Raw genomic sequence first — 26,440 nt, forward strand, 5'->3', positions numbered from 1 at the left:
GATACTCTGAAAAATCAAAAATTCCAACATGTTTTTCTTGTTATATGAATAATTTATTTGAAGTTAGGAAAATTGTTGACGGTTCTTGGAAGGTGTCGTTACCTTTCATCTTACTTTGGTCTGAAATAAATGATTTCCTTTCTCTCACTGCCTTCCGAAAAAAAAAATTATCAGAACACTGCCTGAGGTGTTTGAGCGTCACGAATATTCATAGGATCCAACAAGAACTGCCAAAACTCAATCAACTTTCATTTTTACAATACCGATCTTACCAACATCGGTGAACGGTAAAACAGGATCTATAGGCCGGTAAGTCTGGCAACAGCTTCTCTATTCTGCTATTCACAAACCGGATGAAGTTCGAAGTCAACCCAACATTCCTTTTCTTCGGTTTAGTTTCTCACGAATCTTCAAACGGTAGACGAGAAACAACGAGAAACGTCACGATGTGTTGAAAGTTCATGTGTGCCTGTATTTTTGGTCCCTTGGAGGAACTTGGTACATGTGCATATCATCAAATAGGCCCAACATGTTCAGTGCCTTAAGAAAACTTTTTACGGATCCGTCAGTTCTCTAAAATCACCTCTATCTTCGTCTTTCCATACCCTCCTGTGATTTTTGTGTTGATATTATCATGTTCGATGTGTGTGCATTTGTTTTATCTATCCTAGGAATTATTGAGGTACGTTTCAAACTCTACGGTTTTTCCCTTGAATTTTTTTTTGATACATCTTTCAATCCAAATATTCAACTAATGGCACAGTTACAGAGCACTTTCTATGTTTGCTACACTGATCTGCATGCGAATGAATGTTTATTGTTCTCCTTTACCATGTATAAACAATGATCTACCTTTTACTTTAATGACAATACCTGAATAAAGCTACTTCGACTAACCCACTTGTTGCTTCATTACCATACACGTCAAAATGTGAGTATCTACCAAATATTGAACATCCACAAGAATTAACATCGTTCGAGGTTGACGACTTAAAGGCTTATTTTTTTGAATGGCACAGTAAAATATTTTGGCAGAATTTCAAAAATCTAATAAGGTTTCATTGTGTTCCAAACACTCTACCGAAAAGTTCAAAATCCTACTTTGTTTTGAAAGCCAATTTTCATTGAAATTCGTTAGAAAAGCACTGACGTTAGGAGCTTTGAGCGCTCGTTCATTCATGCGTTTACTGCATGCAATTGCATTGATGTGATTTATTTATTATGGTGTCCTTTTTGACTGTTAGTTTACCTAGATTCAGCATAAACATTCGCGTAATAATTTTACATAAAAGAAAACAGGTTCTAGCAAGGAGATCAACGTGAAACTCTATGCTACGCTTGATTTCGTAGTTTACACCAAATTTCGAGTACGATATGTTCTCACTGAATGTTTATGTATTTTTTTCGATTTTCTTCTTGATTCAGATCACGTAAACTAGACGAAATTTCACAGCAAGTTATTTTACATCTACACACAAAATCTCAATTTGGTAGGATCTATTGTCACTCAAATATTCAAAATTTCATCTCGATCCAATGAGAATTTTTGAAATTTTCAGGTGACCAAAATTTCGAACGGCCATATTCACGGAACCCCTAGTCGGATTTCGACCATAAACGAAGTAAACCCTGTCATTCGAGGTCCGAATCTAACCTGAAAATTTCAAGTTTCTAGGTTTATATGTTTGAGAGTTGTCGTGTTTACTGCTGGACGGACGGACATTCTTGAATTTGACCACTGATTCTTCGTCATTGAGTCTATACGCTCTATTAGTGATGACGTCACACACCGCCATTTTAGTTCTCCTGTCAGTGTTCGGAATCCAAACAAACAAATTGTCATTCAAATTAGTACGTTGTCGTGGAAAAAATTGGCTTATTTTCATAAATAAGATAATTTAAGGAACGATTTTACTATTAATTGATAGACAGAAGGCACGAGATTAATGCCAGTAAGTTCGAACTTGAAGTTCAACTAATAAACACGGCTTTTTACAAAATCTGGGGAATGATACAGGATTCAAACTTACTGGTATTAACCTCGTTCCTTCTGTCTATCAATTAATACTGAAATCGTTCCTCAAATACTCTTATTTATGAAAATAAGCCAATTCCTTCAACGACACCGTACTAATTTGAATGACAATTTGTTTGTTTGGATTCTGAACACAGACAAGAGAACCAAAAATGGCGGTGTGTGATGTCACACTAATAGAGCGTATTCTCAGCTTAAAAACACAAATATCGTGACGAAATGTGCATCAGGTTCTACATATAAGAAAAAATGATACACACTAATATCATCTCTTGTAATAACACCGTTAACTAAAAATATCTGCGCTGAATATTCAGCGTTTCATGAAGTAACTCAACTATTCACATCTTCATATTGTGATGATGTGTTATGACACGCAAGACCAGAACCAGAGAAGTCCATTATCTTATACAAAGTGATTATTTCTGGAATATGTTGCCATTAAAACTCGTCAATATACCTTGAAATTCGTTTTGCTTAATGAGTTCTTGAAAATACCAGTTGTAAGTTAAGCCGGAACTACAGAATTAACTCGCACAAAGATCATTGAAGATACCTTTTTTGCATCGTCATCACCGGAAGAATCTGGTCCGAAAAATAAAACTTTTCAACAAGTATTTGTAAAGGGTGTTTTTTTTAGAGCTATAGAACTTTAAATTGCAATAAAACAACGATGGATTATTCGATTGACATGAATTTTATTTATCCGCAAGATAATCTTGTGGCATTACATTTTAAATATGCTGGCATATGACCGCCACGGCTGGCTCGGATGTAGTCCAATCTGGACGTCCAATTTTCGATGACTTTTTCCAACATTTGTGGCCGTATATCGGCAATAACACGGCGAATGTTGTCTTCCAAATGGCCAAGGGTTTGTGGCTTATCCGCATAGACCAATGACTTTACATAGCCCCACAGAAAGTAGTCTAGCGGTGTTAAATCACAAGATCTTCGAGGCCAATTCACAGGTCCAAAACGTGAAATTAGGCGGTCACCAAACGTGTCTTTCAATAAATCGATTGTGGCACGAGCTGTGTGACATGTTGCGCCGTCTTGTTGGAACCACATCTCCTGGACATCATGGTTGTTCAATTCGGGAATGAAAAAGTTAGTAATCATGGCTCTATACCGATCACCATTGACTGTAACGTTCTGGCCATCATCGTTTTTGAGGAAGTACGGACCAATGATTCCACCAGCCCATAAAGCGCACCAAACAGTCAGTTTTTCTGGATGTAACGGTGTTTCGACATATACTTGAGGATTAGCTTCACTCCAAATGTGGCAGTTTTGTTTGTTGACGTAGCCATTCAACCAGAAGTGCGCTTCATCGCTAAACAAAATGAAATGGACGTAGTGCGCGATACATATTCCGCACAGAACCATTATTTTCGAAATAAAATTGCACTATTTGCAAGCGTTGTTCAGGCGTGAGTCTATTCTTGAATTGCCAAACCAAACTGAGAATAAATCACTTGACAGCTGTTAAATCGGTCGCAATCTTGAACAGTAATGCCAACTTAAAGTTATATACTTCGAAAAAAAAACACCCTTTAGATTTGTCGCCTAACCTATTGATGGTTTTTGTTACTGTAAGAGCAAAGGAATTCCACAATTCCTGCAGCGAATTTCAACAATTTGAGTGCGTGGTTGAATTTTTTCCTAATGCAGTAGTTTTTATTTGTCAAATGACAAAAGATGACAGCTGCCCAGATAGCAGACGTTATTCAAAATGATTCCTCTTATTGGGAAACCCTTTATTTACTGTTACACGAAAAAAGAGCTCAGAAAAGTTCCAAATACTCGATTCTAGGAAATCCCCAACTAATCATTTGAATACAAACATGGACATATATCCAGTTTATTCGAAGGTGGCTGTGCAAAACATCTTCGGCCTCATGGGAAGCTGTAACCAGAAAAGACCTCACACAAATCATTGGATAGGAAAGGTCATATATCCCAAAGATAGCATCCATAATTCACAACTCGTTTTTAAAATAGCAACTTTGAAACTTTCTGAAACTTTGAAGGAAGACTTGTTAATAAAATGCAAATAAATTGCGAATCCAACCTAATTTTACCTAGAAGTTCTTTCAGTTTGAAATATCTCCTATTCTCATGATCAACAAATAGTGAATGGTTTTATCATAAAATAAGGGATTCATCAAGCCCAGTAGCTTCACATTTCAAGCAACTAAAGGGTGTTTTTTTAGAGCTATTGAACTTTAAATTGCAATAAAACAACGATGGATTACTCGATTGACATGAATTTTATTTATCCGCAAGATAATTTTGTGGCATTACATTTTAAATATGATTTCTGGCATATGACCGCCACGGCTGGCTCGGATGTAGTCCAATCTGGACGTCCAATTTTCGATGACTTTTTCCAACATTTGTGGCCGTATATCGGCAATAACACGGCGAATGTTGTCTTCCAAATGGTCAAGGGTTTGTGGCTTATCCGCATAGACCAATGACTTTACATAGCCCCAGAGAAATAGTCTAGCTGTGTTAAATCACAAGATCTTGGAGGCCAATTCACAGGTCCAAAACGTGAAATTAGGGGGCCACCAAACGTGTCTTTCGATAAATCGATTGTGGCACGAGCTGTGTGACATGTTGCGCCGTCTTGTTGGAACCGCAGCTCCTGGTCATCATGGTTTTTCGATTCAGGAATGAAAAAGTTAGTAATCATGGCTCTATACCGATCACCATTGACTGTAATGTTCTGGCCATCATCGTTTTTGAAGAAGTACGGACCAATGATTCTACCAGCCCATAAAACCAGTTACAAAAACTCGCAATAGGTTAGGCGCATCCATCCAAATGCAAATTTTCATCTCGATCAAATGTGCAGTTTTGCAATTAACAAAAACAAAACACCCATATTCATTATTTGCTTTCTGTTGGGGGAAGTTTAACTCGAATTATAAAAGCCATTTTATTACGTCGAGAAAAATCTAGAGCAGCGAATATGTCATCTCTTCAGTAACAAATTGTAACAAAAATAAAATTATTACTTCCTGCCTTTGTTGCTAAAATTAACACAGACTGATTGACCCGATTTGTGAATCTAGCAAGGACGCATGAAATCGAAGAAAAAAGATTGTAATAATATGGATTTCTCATAGTTTCGATCATTCAACCTTCAGAGATGATTTCAAAATATAAGTTGGATTGACTGTCAACTTTGGAATTTTGTTGAGAAACGGGTATTCACATTAACAAGGTATTAAGAGCCTTTAGTTTCATTCGGATATATTCTGGTTGACTAATTTGGTTTCAATAACGGTGAATAATCTTTATTGTGCAGGTCAAATGATTCATTTATCAAGGTTTTGCAATTAAATGATGAAAATGCATTGTCTAATTTTCCCCATTACGCACGAAATGAAAATCAACAAATGGAAAACAAACAACAATAAATGGGAATTGTCCACTTGTTATAAGCTATCCACTAAATTCCAGCTCCAAAGTAACTCAAAAAAGTATAACCTATCCTGATAAATCATGATTTTTATATATATTTCGTAGAATATTATTCTGAATTTATATCAAAGGCGTCAGACGCTTTTCATGGACCAAAACTTTAGTCAGACGCTTTAAAGTTCTACGAAAAAAACATGAACTTTACTTATTTTCGAATGGTTGATTTTGTATATATGTAAAGGGTGTTTTTTTAGAGCTATAGAACTTTAAATTGCAATAAAACAACGATGAATTATTCGATTGACATGAATTTTATTTATCCGCAAGATAATCTTGTGGCATTACATTTTAAATATGATTTCTGGCATATGACCGCCACGACTGGCTCGGATGTAGTCCAATCTGGACGTCCAAATTTCGATGACTTTTTCCAAAATTTGTGGCCGTATATCGGCAATAACACGGCGAATGTTGTCTTCCAAATGGTCAAGGGTTTGTGGCTTATCCGCATAGACTAATGACTTTACATAGCCCTACAGAAAGTAGTCTAGCGGTGTTAAATCACAAGACCTTGGAGGCCAATTCACAGGTCCAAAACTTGAAATTAGGCGGTCACCAAACGTGTCTTTCAATAAATCGATCGTGGCACGAGCTGTGTGACATGTTGCGCCGTCTTGTTGGAACCACAGCTCCTGGACATCATGGTTGTTCAATTCAGGATTGAAAAAGTTAGTAATCATTGCTCTATACCGATCACCATTGACTGTAACGTTCTGGCCATCATCGTTTTTGAAGAAGTACGGACCAATGATTCCACCAGCCCATAAAGCGCACCAAACAGTCAGTTTTTCTGGATGTAACGGTGTTTCGACATACACTTGAGGATAAGCTTCACACCAAATGCGGTAGATTTGTTTGTTGACGTAGCCATTCAACCAGAAGTGCGCTTCATCGCTAAGATGGAGGTTGTGCGCGATACGTATTCCGCACAGAACCATTATTTTCGAAATAAAATTGCACTATTTGCAAGCGTTGTTCAGGTGTGAGTCTATTCATGATGAATTGCCAAACCAAACTGAGAATATATCACTCGACAGCTGTTAAATCGGTGGCCATCTTGAGCAGTAATGCCAACTTAACGTTATATACCTCGAAAAAAAACACCCCATATTAATGCTCTGGGATCTCGGACTATATTATTAGAGACAATAATGTGAAATATTCTAGGAAGATTTTATCTATCATCAAAGAAATGCAATAATGAATTGCAGTCCATCGGAAAAGCTAAAGGTGATGTAAGCCATAGATACTAACATGAATCACACATGATCAGTTCATAAATAGTGAAATCCTATCCACTAGGAAACACAAACACAGGAAACAACACCAATAGAATGTATAATGGGTTGATGTATCGTGATCTGAGGTTTGTTGTTTCGTTGAGAAACATTCATTGTACGATTGTAACAGGAAAAAATGCTTCCATACAAGGAATGGGTGCAAGAAACGGATGATTATAAACGTGCATATTCAATGAAGAAAACTACGTCTTTGTAGCTTATTATTTGATGTTTTATCTTGTATTTATGAAGTATTTAAATGAAGAAATGCTTTTCTTTAATTCTGTGGTTATTCCGTTCATTCTTCCACATCTTGTAGAACAAAATCGTGCGAGAATATATCAGAAACGCACAGTTTTCATAGTTACATTTTATTATTATATGTTGGTACTCCGAACTTTCCGCCACGGCCTTATCTGTCAATTCATCAATTTGCCTTAAAGAAATCAGTTCTGCCAACCAACATTTTTCAATGCAAAAATCACTAAATGATATTTATGGAAATATTTCATTAATTTCAATAAAAATGCATTGAATTAGAGAAAATAATGTATAATACTCGTACAGAAGACTCATTCTACCACTCGTTCATTCCAAAACTCGCCACTTCGTGGCTCGTTTTCGAATTTTGAACTCGTGGAAGAATATAAATGCCTTCTGCACTTGTATTATAAATATTTATTCTCATTGTTTTCTTTGATATTATTCTTGAATTTTCTATAATTGTGAAGACTTGCGAGGCTTTTTCTTCCCTAGTCTTCGTGAATTTTTTATGATTCCGATGATGCTATCAACACAAAGCTTGGTCTTATTATGTTCCATATACAGGGTGTTCAACCACTTATGCGAAGTTCTCCTACGGTTAGGTTAGGTTAGCGCTGAAAATTTTGATCGACACTGTCATCTCCATCAGAGCAACATTCTCAAATTGTTTGGAAATACGCAGAGTTAACGGTTTACCGATAACGTCTGAACGACCAAAGATATCACGTTTTTTATTGAATTTTTAGATTGCATGGAAGAAATGATCCCAAGTTTGTTCGAAGTTTCATATGTTCATAGTTTATAACCTGAAAACTACAGTAATTAGAAAACATTCATTCACGTTTTGAAAAACTTAGAATTATCGTTGAGATAAAGATACTAATTCTTCAATAAATATTTCACGTGCACAGCCTTTTGTCTGTGTATCAGAATGTTGCAATGATTTCAACAGCTGAAACTCTGTGTACGTAATATTTAATTGATTGAGAGAAAGTGAACGCTACCAAAATCACCATTATTACTACAGACTCAGATACAAGATCGGCAACACGTCTTCTCAAAGACTCTCAAGTCAAAGGAATAAAACCTGAAAGAAAAATTTGCTGATACAATAAGCTTTGATATAATTGTTTTGTCATTCTTAATGAGTCAAAGTAAACCATTTCCTGCATCTGATAAGGCAAAAATAAAAAATACAATTGGCCTATTCACGAATGAATAGATTTGTGGATATTTATCTTTGGTGTTTCTGTTATATTGGTGATATAAATTCATTGTTTCGGGATGAATGAAGTCGGCTGCAATGTTCATTCATTTGAATAGGTCTTTGTAGTAGGTATGTCAACAACAGACGATTTTCAAGCATTAGGTTCGGTTTTTTTATATCGAAACTACATATCTATAAAAAAATAGGTTTCCCATCGCAAAAACAAATTTGGGAGCCGTCCACGAAAAAATGAACATCCTGTGTGACCGAAAATATTTTTATTACATAGTGCTCAAGCAATAAAGTAACTCTATAAAATGATTTTTTTCTATCTCTTCCACGCCTGAATACGTACCAGGATTTTCACTACAATTTGACCCCCTTTAACTTTGTTAATAAAAGAGGTACAAAAAAATGTTTTCTACAAAAGTTTTCGAATAGTGTTTTCTCTAATTCTGTGGTTATTCCGTTCATTCTTCCACATCTTGTAGAACAAAATCGTGCGAGAATATATCAGAAACGCACAGTTTTCATGGTTATATTTTAATATTATATGTTGGTACTCCGAACTTTCCGCCACGGGTTTATCTGTCAATTCATCAATTTGCCTTAAAGAAATCAGTTCTGACAACCAACATTTTTCAATGCAAAAATCACTAAAATATATTTATGGAAATATTTCATTAATTTCAATGAAAATGCAATGAATTAGAGAAAATAATGTATAATACTCGTACAGAAGGCTCATTCTACCACTCGTTCATTCCAAAACTCGCCACTTCGTGGCTCGTTTTTGAATTTTGAACTCGTTGAAGAATATCAATGCCTTCTGCACTTGTATTATAAATAACTATTTCCAACGCAAAAACTAAGTTGGAAGCCGTGCAGGAAAAAGTGAACACCCTGTGTGACCGAAAATATTTTTTATTCATAGTGCTCAAGCAATAAAGGAACTCTATAAAATGATTTCTTTTCTATCTCTTCCACGCCTGGATACGTACCGGGATTTTCACTATAATTTGACCCCCCCTTTAACTTTGTGAATAAAAGAGATACAAAAAAATGTTTTCTACAAAAGTTTCACGAACTCGACTAGTGTTTTTTAAAATGATTTCGCAAAACGAAATATATATAGAGTGGGCAACATATTGATAGCAACTTCATTTTTTCAAATGGAACACCCTGTATATTTTTCAATATTTGACTAGCTCTTTTTCCCCTGATTTCAAATATATAACATATGTTTGGCCTATCTCTCTTATTCTGAGTACCACCGAGTTTCAAATTTTGAAAACCACCTGGCAATCAGTTTTCAAGTGGAAGGCTGCGATAACTGAAAATGCCCTTTTTTGAGTTATCTCGTTGGCAACGATATGACATACGTTTTTCACTATAAATTGGAATTGGGTGATTTGGATGCAACTCCACATATTTTTTCCTTGTAGCTTTCTTATTTTTATTGTTCTCCACATAAAGCGAAAATATTTCAAGTTTTTACGCTTCTGTGTAGTGCATATTCGATTAATAGTTTCATTCAATAACAAACGTATGTCATATATCGTTGCCAACGAGATAACTCAAAAAGGGCATTTTGAATTACCGCAGCCTTCCACTTGAAAACTGATTTCTTAGCTTGCCAGGTGAAATTTGAAATTTGAAACTCTGTAGTATTCAAAATTAGAAAGATAGACCAAACATATTTTGTATATTCGAAATCAGGGGAAAAAGAGCTAGTCATTTATAGAAAAATATACAGGGTGTTCCATTTGAAAAAATGAAGTTGCAATCAATGTTGCCCACCTGTATATATTTCATTTTTTGAAATAATTTTGAAAAAACACTAGTCGATTCCGTGAAACTTTTGTAGAAAACATTTTTTTGTACCTCTGTCAGTAACAAAGTTAAAGGAGGGGTCAAATTATGGTGAAAAAACCCGGTACCTATATTTGTTGATCTGTTTATTTTTAGTCATCAAAATTGAAAGTACGAATACCTATATTGAAAAATCATTATACTTCCGCAATAGATTTCCAAGGTGACTAAACCAATTAGTTGCTTGAATTATTAAAACTGCTCATCCTAATGGAACACTTTGATTCGGGTCAGATCAGAGCCAGTAATTGACTTGCAATATTTGTGTAGGTAAATTATGATCTATTGATTCGTTTCACATCGAAATCCGAGCTAATTTAATTTATATGCATTGAGACACCATAAAATGGCGGATTATAAAAATAATTAATCGGAGGTAAACATTGAATAGTTTCCTTCACGATGAAGAATCAATCTAATTCCAGGACTCACCAAGGTTTCCAATCTATCCAATTAGATAATTTTTATTGTATGATCTGCTCGATGAATACTTACTTATGCATTGATATTTCAAAATTAAACTATCTTGAGCGTTGATACAATGTTCATGAATATTTCCCTCCTGTCAACAATTCTATGTATATAGAGAACAATTATCGAAAATTGCAGCGAATATTTCCCTCCTGTCAAAAATTCTATGTATATGGAGAACAATTATCGAAAATTACAGCAATAATTGCATTGTAGCAAGCGAAAGAGCACTGCGATAATTGTTCTGTTCATAGATGCACAGTTTCTATGCACCTTACACAGTTCGAATCTATGGCAATTCCATTCTACATGAGTTTGACAAGTGATGTAACAGTTTATTCGGGAAATATTCCCCCGAATTACACTCGTGCATCAAAATGACCGGATAATTTCGCATTCCAACGTGTTTTCTTTGAAAAACTGCATTCGGTCATTTTCATTTTTGGAGAAAGAGCCCTCTACCTTCGGTGTCGGGCTCTTTCTCCAAAAATGAAAATGAACTCATGCAGTTTTTATGACAACACGCTGTCATGCAAAATTATCGGTAATTTTGATGCACTTGTGCAATTACTTACCAAAATAAAACCAGATACGAAGTAGATAGGAGTTCTAAGGATTTTATAATCCCTTATGTTTCACACATGTCTATTTAATGAAATATTGTATGCTAAGCTAGACTTAGTCAGCCCAATTGTTGATGCTATTATGCTACCATATTGTCATCATGCAGTTTTTATATTTTATCGAAAGAAAAACTTATTTTTGCACATTATTCGATAACAATACAGTCCTAGCATCTGGCAACTACATGTTGATTTGTATAGTTGCAATGATAATCTTTCTTATCATTAGTTGTTCATAAAAGTCCTACGTGTATTATTTAGCCTGGATATCTGAAAGAGGTACATAGTTTAATTAGTACATAATGTTATATAGATTGTAAGAAAGTTTTGTATGTGGGTCAAATAAACATTTTAATTATTATTTATTATTATTTATATCACGGCGGATAGGCAGGCCATCCTGAAGTCCCTTGAATAACTTAGCCAGGGGTCTCTGCTGATATGGTAGTGTCTGAATACCATAAAGCCACTGGCCAGAGACAATAAAGTAACTCTACTATGGGTACCGAGGAACTTCAGTATTGAAGAACATTAAAAAGGCGATGAACTTGCAAAAAGAGCATCAAGGTTAACATCTGTTAGCCCTGAGCCTTTCTATGGACTTGGAAAAGACCAATATAAGGCAGCGATCCAACAATGGGAGTGAAACAATAGAATAACCCTCTGGAGGAACACTCCTGGTCTTAGTCAAGCAGAGAAATTTGTGGTGTTTTCATGTACCTATTCCAGAAAGCTCTTGAAGCTGCCACGAGCTGAGCTTCGAGTAATGGTGGGAATGCTGACAGGACACTGTCAGTGCAAATATCTTTTGTACCACATGGATGAGTCACCTGACGAGATTAGCAGGCTTTGTGGAACGGAGGTAGGAAAAGCTGAACTTATGGTGTCAATTTCTGGGGCTGATTGGCCTAAGAACCAATTATATGGGAAAGCTAGTTCTGGGTACTCACGAGGTAACAGCCATAGCTCCTGAGGATGTTGTCGGTTACTTTAACACAACACACTTTAACAAACTGCACGACAAAATCGCACTATGCTGTATAATGAACTAAGAAGACAATTATACACACAGAAACCATAGGAAACCTATTATAGGAAGTCTACCTGAACTCCTGAAGGTCTTGGAGAGTCCAACCCAAGAGAAACCCATGGACTGCTGTCCAGATGACCAAAAAATCCAGTCTCTGTCATGACCAGCTAAGTCACTTGATATGGATATGCTACAAATTTAATGTCATAGTAGAGCTGAACTCTTTTAGGCTGTACAATAAGTCAGGCAGAATATACCACAGCCAGAATTCCCCAACATAATTTCAAAAAATCCTAGGCAGTATAGGGCTCTACAAACTCCCAAAAGGTACAAGTTCTCTAGTAAACTACTGAAATTCTTCGTCTGCTATTGGGATTATTTTATTAACTTTCGTCTCTCAAATTTTGAAATTTATGGTTTTGAATTTCAGTCTCATATTTGTTCCTAGACCTAGAGGTACTTTCCCAGACTGTGAAAGTATAAAAAGTTATTAGAAATTAGTTATTAGAAACCAATAACCTGTCACGAATTTTCTGTCTGTATCAAACTGCAATTTTGCAGGTGAGGACTAACCAATTAGTTCGAGCAATTTGTGTGATAAATTACATCTAAATTGTGTACATGGTGTAAACGTCAATTTATTTCAATTGTTTCAATCCAGGTATAACGAAGATTCTCACCTTGGAAAGGAAAGATTGAATTAAAAAGATACTCGATTGTTGAGCGGAAATAAAAATGCAAATATTATTTTAATGAGATTAAAATCGAGGATATACAGAAACACCTTCTTTTCACAATGAAAAAATCCCATTTTCACTCTGTATTATTTTTATCTCAATCTTATATTTATTAAATCTCATTATAAAGAGTGTTTTTTTCAGAGCTATAGAACTTTAAATTGCAATAAAACAACGATGGATTTTTCGATTGACATGAATTTTATTTATCCGCAAGATAATCTTGTGGCATTATATTTTAAATATGATTTCTGGCATATGACCGCCACGGCTGGCTCGGATGTAGTACAATCTGGACGTCCAATTTTCGATTACTTTTTCCAATATTTGTGGCCGTATATCGGCAATAACACGGCGAATGTTGTCTTCCAAATGGTCAAGGGTTTGTGGCTTATCCGCATAGACCAATGACTCTACATAGCCCCACAGAAAGTAGTCTAGCGGTGTTAAATCACAAGATCTTGGAGGCCAATTCACAGGTTCAAAACGTGAAATTAGGCGGTCACCAAACGTGTCTTTCAATAAATCGATTGTGGCAAGAGCTGTGTGACATGTTGCGCCGTCTTGTTGGAACCACAGCTCCTGGACATCATGGTTGTCCAATTCAGGAATGAAAAAGTTAGTAATCATGGCTCTATACCGATCACCATTGATTGTAACGTTCTGGTCATCATCGTTTTTGAAGAAGTACGGACCAATGATTCCACCAGCCCATAAAGTGCACCAAACAGTTAGTTTTTCTGGATGTAACGGTGTTTCGACATATACAGGGTCCGGCAAAAAAACCTCCCTGATTTCAATAGGCATTTGCAAAAAGAATAAGAAACATATAGAACAATTACTTATATTTGTGAATAGCCTATATGATGCCATTTTACATCACTTAGTACATACTTGGTTTTGAAAATTATGTCTGATAAATGATGTCCCCCATTGTTAAGACATTCACGAAGTCTTTCCCTGAAGTTGTCCATAGTTCTTCGGAAGCCTTGGAATGGCTGCCACTTCCTGCCTAATGGCATCTTTTAGTTCTTGCAGAGTTCTGGGACGATGTTTGTACACTTCAGCCTTTAGGTACCCCCACAGAAAGAAATCACAAGGTGATAAGTCGGGTGACCTTGGGTGCCAGGAAATGTCATGAATGTCTTAACAATGGGGGACATCATTTATCAGACATAATTTTCAAAACCAAGTAAAGTGTACTAAGTGATGTAAAATGGCATCATATAGGCTATTCACAAATATAAGTAATTGTTCTATATGTTTCTTATTCTTTTTGCAAATGCCTATTGAAATCAGGGAGGTTTTTTTGCCGGACCCTGTACTTGGGGATAAGATTCACTCCAAATGCGGCAGTTTTGTTTGTTGACGTAGCCATTCAACCAGAAGTGCGCTTCATCGCTAATAGACGTAGTGCGCGATACGTATTCCGCACAGAACCATTATTTTCGAAATAAAATTGCACTATTTGCAAGCGTTGTTCAGGCGTGAGTCTATTCATGATGAATTGCCAAACTAAACTGAGAATAAATCACTTGACAGCTGTTAAATCGGTGGCCATCTTGAACAGTAATGCCAACTTAAAGTTCGAAAAAAAACACCAGTTACTTAGTGAATTTTTCAAAAATTACTAACACACTGACTTGAAAGCTTTTGTGCTCGGCGCTCATTCATTCATGCGCTAATTGCACCCTTGGAGGCCACATAATACCCATATATAGTTCCATGATATCGAGTGGACCATTCAGAAAAGTTCATTAAACTATTAATTGATTAACAACATGTTTTACCAAATTTAATTCCATCTGATATTATAAAAAAACTAATCATAACAACATTTACATAATTTATATGTATTTGGAATCATGCTGTGCCCGAATATAACCTTAATCGAATCGTTAAATGACGAAACCTCGAGGGAACTATTAGAATTTTTCTCGATTCCAAAGATTTATTATTGGGTATCTTGTACCCAATGATTCATCATAGGTGGGATAAGTCTCGATCTCTATCCTTGTGAAACCCAGCCAGCTCAGAGTTATATGGTGGTCTGAAACTTGCGAAACACCAACTCTTTTAGACTAAGAAGTTCACCTTGGTATCCGACCGTAACAGAATTTGTTGATATTATTGTCTAGCTGTTATTCATCGAAAATCCATTTGGTATTCAGTTTTACGCGTTTACCATAAATATAATACGTTGGTTTTTTTTCCCATTTGATTGTTGTTTTATGCAATTCGTTTTCAAGTGCATAATTAAGTGTATTTTCATGGTGGGAAAAAATGGTGATTCAATGTAATTACTGGTTAAGTCTATCATCATCACATCATGTGGTGATAAAGTCATTACCATGTCATGTACTTCAACAGAAGTTTATTTATATCTAAATAATGGTTTAACGTCTGTATAATAATAACAGCTAGATAGCTCAACGGCGAGAGCGTCGGACTAGTTATTCGGAGGTTGCGGGTTTGAATCCCGCTCGGGGAAGTACTTTTTCCAGAATTGAAAAATTATCTGAATGCCGTGAATTTATTCAATATTTTATTAATATCAACAACAAATGTAAAAACATGGAATTGTTCGAAATTTTTTGAGCGGAATTCGATTCTGCAAACGAAAAGACCTAAAGGGTGTTTCTTTTAGAGCTATAGAACTTTAAATTGCAATAAAACAACGATGGATTATTCGATTGACATGAATTTTTTTATCCGCAAGATAATCTTGTGGCATTACATTTTAAATATGATTTCTGGCATATGACCGCCACGGCTGGCTCGGATGTAGTCCCATCTGGAAGTCCAATTTTCGATGACTTTTTCCAACATTTGTGGCCGTATATCGGCAATAACACGGCGAATGTTGTCTTCCGAATGGTCAAGGGTTTGTGGCTTATCCGCATAGACCAATGACTTTACATAGCCCCACAGAAAGTAGTCTAGCGTTGTTAAATCACAAGATCTTGGAGGCCAAAACGTGAAATTAGGCGGTCACCAAACGTGTCTTTCAATAAATCGATTGTGGCAAGAGCTGTGTGACATGTTGCGCCGTCTTGTTGGAACCACAGCTCCTGGACATCATGGTTGTTCAATTCAGGAATGAAAAAGTTAGTAATCATGGCTCTATACCGATCACCATTGAGTGTAACGTTCTGGCCATCATCGTTTTTGAAGAAGTACGGACCAATGATTCCACCAGCCCATAAAGCGCACCAAACAGTCAGTTTTTCTGGATGTAACGGTGTTTCGACATACACTTGAGGATTAGCTTCACTCCAAATGCAGCAGTTTTGTTTGTTGGCGTAGCCATTCAACCAGAAGTGCGCTTCATCGCTAAACAAAATAAAATGGACGTAGTGCGCGATACGTATTTCGCACAGAACCATTATTTCGAAATAAAATTGCACTATTTGCAAGCGTTGTTCAGGCGTGAGTCTATTCGTGATGAATTGCCAAACCAAATTGAGAATAAATCACTTGACAGCTGTTAAATCGGTCGCCATCTTGAACAGTTATGCCAACTTAAAGTTATATACCTCGAAAAAAAACACCCGTTATTATAAAAGTAAGATAATCGATTTATGAATAATTAATTAAATAATTATATCAATCGATTTATAATCAATACTCAATGAAATACATAAAGATGATAAAAATACGAATTCAAACTTCTCTATGAGAAAAATTGTTTCTTGAAATAAAAACACAAATGAAATTGATATCTACGTCATTTCAATCATGTGCGTTACTTCCTTCAACACAAAAACTGCACGTTTTCCGGTATTGTATTACATCTCTTGTCAAATGTTGGAACGATCAAAAGCACAGTGTATTCTTGAGAAAGGAAATGTTAAGATGAGGAGAAGATATATTGCATATGTGGGAAAATGGATGACGTCAATTTGAATTGATGATTTATTCTGTTTTATTTTGTATAGTATATCAGCTGAAAATACTGCAATTTCACAGCATGGTTCACCACATCCTTCTCACACAAGAAATATGAATGAAGTCTATAATTGTTTCACTTCTTGGAGAACTTGGCTCATTTTAAAAATCAATTGATTCGTGTGGTGAGAAAACTTCGTCATTAATTTTTTTAGGATTAAAAAGTCAAGGATGAACTATTTTCCTGCATTTCGTAGTCAAGGGACTTCACAACTTCCCTACTTTTTTATTATTAAAAGAAATAGTATAGGGTGTTATTTTTCGAGGCCTATAACTTTAATCTGGCATTACTGTTCAAGATGTCGACCGATTTAACAGCTGTCCAGTGATTTATTCTCAATTTTTGTTTGGAAATTCATCATGAATAGACTCACGCCTGAACAACGCTTGCAAATAGTGCAATTTTATTTCGAAAATAATGGTTCTGTGGAATACGTATCGCGCACTACCTCCATTTTATTTTGTTTAGCGATTAAGGGCACTTCTGGTTGAATGGCTACGTCAATAAACAAAACTGCCGCATTTGGAGTGAAGATGATCCTCATGTGTATGTCGAAACACCGTTACATCCAGAAAAACTGACTGCGCTTTATGGGCTGGTGGAATCATTGGTCCGTACTTCTTCAAAAACGATGATGGCCAGAACGTTACAGTCAATGGTGATCGGTATAGAGCCATGATTACTATCTTTTTCATTCCTGAATTAAACAACCATGATGTCCAGGAGCTGTGGTTCCAACAAGACGGCGCAACATGTCACACAGCTCGTGCCACAATCGATTTTTTGAAAGACACGTTTGGTGACCACCTAATTTCACGTTTTGGACCTGTGAATTGGCCTCCAAGATCTTGTGATTTAACACCGCTAGACTACTTTCTGTGGGGCTATGTAAAGTCATTGGTCTATGCGGATAAGCCACAAACCCTTGACCATTTGGAAGACTACATTCGCCGTGTTATTGCCGATATACGGCCACCAATGTTGGAAAAAGTCATCGAAAATTGGACGTCCAGATTGGACTACATCCGAGCCAGCCGTGGCGGTCATATGCCAGATATCATATTTAAAATGTAATGGCACAAGATTATCTTGCGGATAAATAAAATTCATGTCAATCGAATAATCCATCGTTGTTTTATTGCAATTTAAAGTTCTATAGCTCTAAAAAAAACACCCTTTATATCTATCCAAAGAAATGTAGATACCTATATAGAAAGTATAATTTGTCTCATATCAAGTGAAAATCATGTGAATTTGATCAATGTCAGTAAACCTACTTAAATGAAGAATCAGCCAGTTCTTATTGAATTATATTTCTCAATTTTCAGTTTAATTATCGGTTGAAACATAAATGAAGTATGAAGCCATAAGCGAATGTTCAGAATTCTCCCTCCACCGATTTCAAAGGTTATTATTAATATATTTCAATTTATCATGCATATTCCATTAAAATATATCAGAAACTATGGAAAGTAAATGAGAAATTCAAGTTTGACTCGAATGAATTTACATAAATGAAATTATGAAAATTTGTAAAATGAATTCATATCGAATTTGGTTAGATAATAATTCAAGGTATTATATACCCATTTACTGACTTCAGAGAAATAACAACATCCTAACGTAACACACTAATAGAGCCTGGAAACCATTTAGACTGCCCTAAATCACCTACTTTTCTACCATCTGGTTTTCCAGCTGATCCAGATGTTCAGTTAAAAATAACAACATATATCGGAAGCTGGGCATGAGAACTTGATACGGCCCGAACTAGCGGAAATTAAAAAAAAAAAGATTACTGCAGCAGTTTCAAGGGGGTAGAAATTTTTTCACAAAATAGGTATTCCAACAAAAATAATTTGTTTATATGATTCGAGATTTTCCAATAGAAATTATATATTTCAGAATAGTTATAATGGCAACACTGTGTGTTATTTTTTTACTTATGTCATTTGTTTTCAGTAAGTTATGCCATAAGTCATACGCTTCAACAATATTTGAAAATTGTTGAATTTTTTTATCGAAGAAATTTGATCAAACTATTTCTAACCGTTGTTGGGACGTTTGTCTGTGATATTTTCTAGTCAATAACTTATAGTAATGCTCATCTTTCCTTTATTTTTGTAAACACCTTCATCAATATTCCAAATCATATTTTCCGAAAATTTTGTATAGAGCCCTGAGGATGGAAATAATTTTTTTCTTAAACGTCGGTGAACTAACAGAGTATCATTTTCCTGTATCTCTGATCCTACACCACTAATCTATTGTGTGTTTATTGTTAGAGAACTTGTTTATTTTTCTGCTCTAAGATCATGAACATGAAGCAGCATTTCTTATGATATTCGTCTGAACGAATCCAGTTACGCCACTGACAGAACAAAAACATTGCAATTTAGCTTTACATTACAAAAGTTCTGGATGTAATTCACTTAATAGCATCTGCATTTAATGGAATACATTTCACAGTACAAGTTGAGACAAAACAATTCGGAAATCAACAATACAATTCATTGTTGAAAGGGAAGCGACTGTTGTGAAATGGAGTTAACTCATTGGAACAATTTATCTCTGCATTATCATCCATTTCAAACGATTAACGTTCCGAATAACATTCAAGAATACATATGCAGAAATAACATCATAACATTTTCGATATTGTCCAACATCACCATAGGCTTCGATTGTCCACAGACCATTTACACAAAACAAAATAGCGATGTTTTCAAACCTGGGTCGAATTATGTTTTTGTTATCAAGGGATCGAAAGAACTTGAGGACATCATGTTGAATGTCACTAAAAATTTCTATTTCAACCATAGAGCTTCTACCGTTGTATTCACAGAAAATCGAAATGATGTTCTTCCCATTTTCGATATAATGTGGAAATATTACTTGAGCCCTATTTTAGTTGGGGTAAGGGTTGAAAGTGATGTGAGGTTTTATCTGTGGAATCCACTCGCTAAGATAAATCATTGTGGCCATAGAAACGTATTCAAAAATATAGATGAAAATACTGTAATCGACAATCACGACGAAAAGTACTATGGTGGATGCATTCTGCGTGCTAAATACAGTTTGGCGACGCCAGGGGCACCTCATTTGGTAATTTTGAAACAACTGGAAACCAATTTCAACAAGATCTTCAACCCTAGGAATATTTCCTTGGTTGTTTTACCTGGGACTGAAAATTCCACATTGATGAATGCACTAGTAAAATGGGACGATGATTATCTGATAAACGTTATGACTAAGGAAGATTTTGACATAACTTTAGGATTTTTCTTCGTGTTAAACACTAATCATTTGTCACATAGAATCGAGCAAACAAACACATATATTTATTGCTACATCTGTTGGCTTTTTCCATACCGAAAAATCGCTCTTTGGAAAATCCTTCTGTCAACCTTCACTCTACAAACTTGGTCCTGTTTAGTCATCATAACCTCAATAAGCTGTATTATAACTTATTACATACTACCTAACAGGAGTTTACTAGAAATTATTCTGGATTTCTACAGAACATTGCTAGGCGGTTCTTCGTCGATTGGTTTAGAGCATCGTTTCAAGATCTTCTTCTGGTTCTTGATAATTTTTTGTTTCTATACAAATCTATTTTATCAAGCCAAACTGAACAGCTTCATGTCGGTACCGATCTACGAGGATATACGAACCCGTGAGGATTTAATCAATTCTGGAATTAAAGTGAAATTACTACCGTCTGTTGCTCGTGAAACACCAAGAAAATTTGTAGAGAAATGCGAACTGTTTCCCACTCATTCTATAGAAGCAATTATGCAGGATCTTGCTATGAAATTAGATTATGCTACATCAGTCACTGATTTTTATATAAAGAAGTATAATTTGCCACGAATGGGAACTATCAAGATTATGTTTGTCTTTATTTGTACATATATAAGGAGAGGGCACTATCTTCTAGACTTCTTCAACCAATGTATCGGATACAGTTATCAATTTGGTTTCATGAGCAAACACCTTGACAATTCGCTTAAAAGAGGAATTTCTGAAAGTTATCCAAGAATTCCTCTGTCAAAGTTCAGCGGTTTTTTTCTAATACTTCTCATTGGCTTATCGGTTAGTTGTGTAGCCTTTGTTTGTGAGAAGTTTATATATTCACGTGGAAAGAATTATGGAAAGAATTCAATGATCTTCAGGAGCATGAAAAATAAATAGAAAATATTGCAATCTTACACTGTGGTTCATGACAGTTTCAGCTTTTTAATTCTATAAATAAAAATTCTTGCGCTACACACTAGCTTGTTTAAAATTATTACATTACAAAAGTTCTGGATATAATTCACTTAATGGCATCTGCATTTAATGGAATAAATTTCATAGTACAAGTTGAGACAAAACAATTCGGAAATCAACAATACAATTCATTGTTGAAAGGGAAGCGACTGTTGTGAAATGGAGTTAGCTCATTGGAACAATTTATCTCTGGATTATCATCCATTTCAAGCGATAAACGTTCCGAATAACATTCAAAAGTACATATGCAGAAATAACATCATAACATTTTCGATATTGTCCAACATCACCATAGGCTTTGATTGTCCACAGACCATTTACACAAAAAAAAATAGCGATGTGTTCAAACCTGGGTCGAATTATGTTTTTGTTATCAAGGGATCGAAAGAACTTGAGGACATCATGTTGAATGTCACTAAAAATTTTTATTTCAACCATAGAGCTTCTACCGTTATATTCACAGAAAATCGAAATGATGTTCTTCCCATTTTCGATATAATGTGGAAATATTACTTGAGCCCTATTTTAGTTGGGGTAAGGGTTGAAAGTGATGTGAGGTTTTATCTGTGGAATCCACTCGCTAAGATAAATCATTGTGGCCATAGAAACGTATTCAAAAATATAGATGAAAATACTGTAATCGACAATCACGACGAAAAGTACTATGGTGGATGCATTCTGCGTGCTAAATACAGTTTGGCGACGCCAGGAGAACCTCATTTGGTAATTTTGAAACAACTGGAAACCAATTTCAACAAGATCTTCAACCCTAGGAATATTTCCTTGGTTATTTTACCTGGGACTGAAAATTCCACATTGATGAATAAACTAGTAAAATGGGACTATGATTACCTGATAAACGTTATGACTAAGGAAGATTTTGACATAACTTTAGGATTTTTCCTCGTGTTGAACACTAATCATTTGTCACATAGAATCGAGCAAACTAACACATATATTTATTGCTACATCTGTTGGCTTTTTCCATACCGAAAAATCGCTCTTTGGAAAATCCTTCTGTCAACCTTCACACTACAAACCTGGTCCTGTTTAGCCATCATAACCTCAATATGCTGTATTATAACTTATTACATACTACCTAACAGGAGTTTACTAGAAATTATTCTGGATATCTACAGAACATTGCTAGGCGGTTCTTCGTCGATTGGTTTAGAGCATCGGTTCAAGATCTTCTTCTGGTTCTTAATAATTTTTTGTTTCTATACAAATCTATTTTATCAAGCCAAACTGAACAGCTTCATGTCTGTACCGATCTACGAGGATATACGAACCCCTGAGGATTTATTCAATTCTGGAATTAAAGTAAAAATATTACCGTCTATTGCTCGTGAAATGCCAAGAGAATTTGCAGAGAAAAGCGAACTGTTTCCCACTCATACTGTAGATGTAATTATGCAAGATCTTGCAATGAAATTGGATTATGCTACAGGAGTCACTGATTTTTATACAAAGAAGTATAATTTGCCACGAATGGGAACTATCAAGATTATGTTTGTCTTTGTTTGTACATATGTAAGGAGAGGGCACTATCTTCTAGACTTCTTCAACCAATGTATCGGATACAGTTATCAATTTGGTTTCATGAGCAAACACCTTGACAATTCGCTCAAAAGAGAAATTTCTGGAAGTTATCCAAGAATTCCGCTGTCAAAGTTCAGCGGTTTTTTTCTAATACTTCTCATTGGCTTATCGGTTAGTTGTGTAGCCTTTGTTTGTGAGAAGTTTATATATTCACGTGGAAAGAATTATGTAAAGAATTCAATGATCTTCAGGAGCATGAGAAATAAATAGAAAATATTGCAATCTTACACTGTGGTTCATGACAGTTTCAGCTTTTTAATTCTATAAATAAAAATTCTTTCGCTACACACAAGCTTGTTTAAAATTTTGAGTAACCAATTTCAAGGATATCTTCTATTCTAGGAATTTGTCCTTGATTGTTTCAGAGTTCACTAAAAATTCCTCATTGACTTCTTATTTCATTTAGCTTTTACAGCCTCTCTTTTTGTACAAATAATTATTTAAGAAATCCAATGATCTCCAGAAGCATGAAAAATGCAATTTTGCACTTTGCTTTATTATTTCTTCATTCAACGTAATATATTATCGGAATTAAATGACAGTTATTCTATTTCCACTTTTCAATTATATATTGAATTGTTTGCTATTTGCTCCTTCAAAATATACATTATGAATAACTGAATTTTTTGAAATAAAACCTTCAAAAAATTGACCACTTTGTTTCTATTCCTTCACAATAATATATCTTTATGATATATTTGGTTTATTTTTGTCGTGGAATATAATTCCAATTCTAAAAATGACAACATTAATAACCGACCAAAATATAATTCAAACTAACTAAAACTTTACAAATTGAATGCATAAGTTAATATCAAGGCAGACGTACGTTTTGGAATGTTTGTATTTACTAATACAATTTCCCCTCATCAGTGCCTTATAGTACTGTAAAATTACTGAATTTACCAACTCGTATATCTACTTCATAAAAATTGCAATTGAGGAACTTCAAACTTCCTTACTAGAGTTAGTTCCTCATTTGCAATTTTTGTGAAGTAGATATACAAGTGCAGGTGAGTTGGTAAATTCAGTAATTTTCTTGAACTATAAGACAGTAATGGGAACACCCTGTATTAGTAAATACAAAAATTGTATTATATATTAATTATTTCATTATTAACTTTATGTTGATTCAGTTATTCAATTTGTTAACCGTTTACTCAATTTGTACAATTTTAGTTAGTTTGAATTTTCTTTTGGTTGTTTATTCAGAATCGAATGTATATTCTTAGACAAAAATAAACCAAATATATAATAAAGATATATTATTGTGAAGGAATAGACACAAAGTTGTCAATTTTTTGATATTTATAAACAAAAATATTATATAGATATAGATACATGATACATGGATTCTACAATCGATTTTTTTTTTATTTCAGGTTGCTCGTACAGCTGAATTGGTCATTCACATTCCTGGTAATTTGGGGCAAGATGGTGTCGTGTATAGATTAGACTACTATCCACCATTCGGTCATCCTGCTCCAAACACAACTATAGCATCCAAAGACATTCAAGATGTCATCCAGTTCTCCAAAGCTTTGCCAGGAACCAAATATGACTTCTGGCTCTATTACTCAAACTCGACAGACAACACCTTGACATGGACCGCTAATTTCACAACAGGTAAGTGCTAGAACTGTCTTATTGAAATATGAGAAAAGCAGGATGTTTGGTGATTTGTTAATAAAAATTAGTATGAACCTTCAATCTCTTATGATAGAATACTTTAGGGTTTTCCAATAGAAATAATACGATTTTAAATGGTTATAATGGCAATCCTGTGAATTATATAGGCGTACAACTTTCCCCCGCCGTTTTTTTCCTAAATTCGAGGCTGTTTCAGTCGGTTTTAACAACTCATAATACAAAACGCCGAGCTGGTCCCACCAAATACTGAGCATGACCTTGGAACCTTGAATATTCGGCTTGGCCGTCGACGTGGAAGCATGGCCGGGATGTCCCCATGATTTTCTACGCTTGGGATTATCGTAATGAACCCATTTTTCGTCTCCAGTCACAATTCGATGCAGAAATCCCTTCCGTCTTTGCCTTGCAAGCAGCTGTTCACAAGCAAACAAACGCCGTTCAACATCTCTCGGCTTCAACTCGTACTGCATCCAATTTCCTTGTTTCTGAATTATTTTCATGACTTTCAGGCGTTTTGAAATGGTTTGTTGCGTCATTCCCAATGATCCTGCCAATTCTTATTGCGTTTGACACGAGTCTTGATCAAGTAATGCCTCCAATTCTGCATCTTTGAAAACCTTCTTTCTTCCACTGCCATGATGGTTTTCGACGTCAAAATCACCCTTCTCGAAGCGTTGAAACCACTTTCGGCACGTTCTTTCACTAAACGCGGCCTCACCATAGGTATTTGAGAGCATTCGATGAGCCCCAGCAGCAGATTCCTTGATATTGAAGCAGAACATTGAAACCTCCTTCAAATGATGATAATTTGGCTCGTAAACTGACATGTTTAATCGAGAATAACTTTATGATGCAGACACATTTCGACTAATATTTCGATGGCGTTATGTTTACAAATACCTAAGCTTATTGTATGACATCTACGATCTATTCATTTCTACTACCACTTACCGCTACAGCCATCTATTGCAAAAGGGCGGAAACAAAGTTATACACCTACATTTTTTTACATATCTTATGTCATTTGTATGTATAAGGTTATGCCATTTGACCATGGAAAGATACACGCTTCAACAACATTCAGAAATTGGTAAATTATTGTATCAAAATCAGTGCTTATTTGTGAATACTCACATAAATTTATTCATAAAGGACAATATTCATTTGATAGACCCACTAGGTATTCCTCGAATTGTAGACAAATTTGAAAATCAATTTCAGTTAATAACTGAATAATGTCTTCTATGAATTCTTTTTAAATTTTTCAAGAGAGAACAAATTTCTAACGTTGTTGAAGCGAGTATCTTTCCATGATTCATTGGCATAACCTATTGCAAATAAATCACAAGGAAATATAAAAAAAATTATAGAAAGTATTGCCATTAAAACTTTTGTATTTCCAGCATTTCTAATGGAAAATCCTTAATTACAATCAAATAACCTGGGAAAAGACCATTTACATGTCCATCAAACATAAAATTACAGCATACTTTCAATTCAATGTTTTTGATCGCTTTCTTGAAACAATTTTCTTGAAGAAACAGCATCTTCCAAAGTCTATCGATGATATCTCCAATTTATTCGTTTCTAGCACTTCTATCATTACAAAGCTGGGTGTTGAAATCTTTCTAGCAATAAATATAAATGTCGCAGATCTATTATCGTCCTCAGCCTGAATAAATTCGACTGTGCAGTAAATGAAAACTAGTTTGTTTGTAATTTATGCATTTATTGTCCGTGTAGAAAGTGTTTGTAGATAAAATACCATTCACATTATCTTCAGATATATAAAAAAAAATACCTACATTAAGCCTAAGAAGAGGACATTTTTTTATCAACACAACCTAGTTGATATGTTGCATTTCTGAAAAATCAATCAAAGTTGAATTGAAACAGCAAAAGGCAATACTAAATGCACATAATTTTCATTTCAATGCATTTATATCTGAGTTA

The 26,440-nt window shown here is 35.1% G+C and overlaps 1 protein-coding gene across 3 annotated transcripts in view; it reads left to right on the top strand.

Annotated features, from left to right (window-relative positions):
* Nucleotides 1–369: 369 nt before the first annotated feature.
* LOC123683966 (tyrosine-protein phosphatase 10D) overlaps nucleotides 370–26,440 on the top strand; it is a 51,409-nt gene continuing 25,338 nt past the window's right edge. For 2 of the 3 annotated variants that reach the window (XM_045622998.1, XM_045622999.1), the window contains exons 1-2: nucleotides 370–682; nucleotides 24,220–24,463. In XM_045622998.1, the coding sequence (XP_045478954.1) occupies nucleotides 635–682; nucleotides 24,220–24,463 (292 nt within the window). In that variant the 5' untranslated portion in view covers nucleotides 370–634. The remainder of the gene's footprint in view (nucleotides 683–24,219; nucleotides 24,464–26,440) is intronic. The other variant, XM_045623000.1, reaches the window with a different exon arrangement.

This window comes from Harmonia axyridis, chromosome 7, assembly GCF_914767665.1.
Source record: "Harmonia axyridis chromosome 7, icHarAxyr1.1, whole genome shotgun sequence".
Lineage (NCBI taxonomy): Eukaryota > Metazoa > Arthropoda > Insecta > Coleoptera > Coccinellidae > Harmonia > Harmonia axyridis.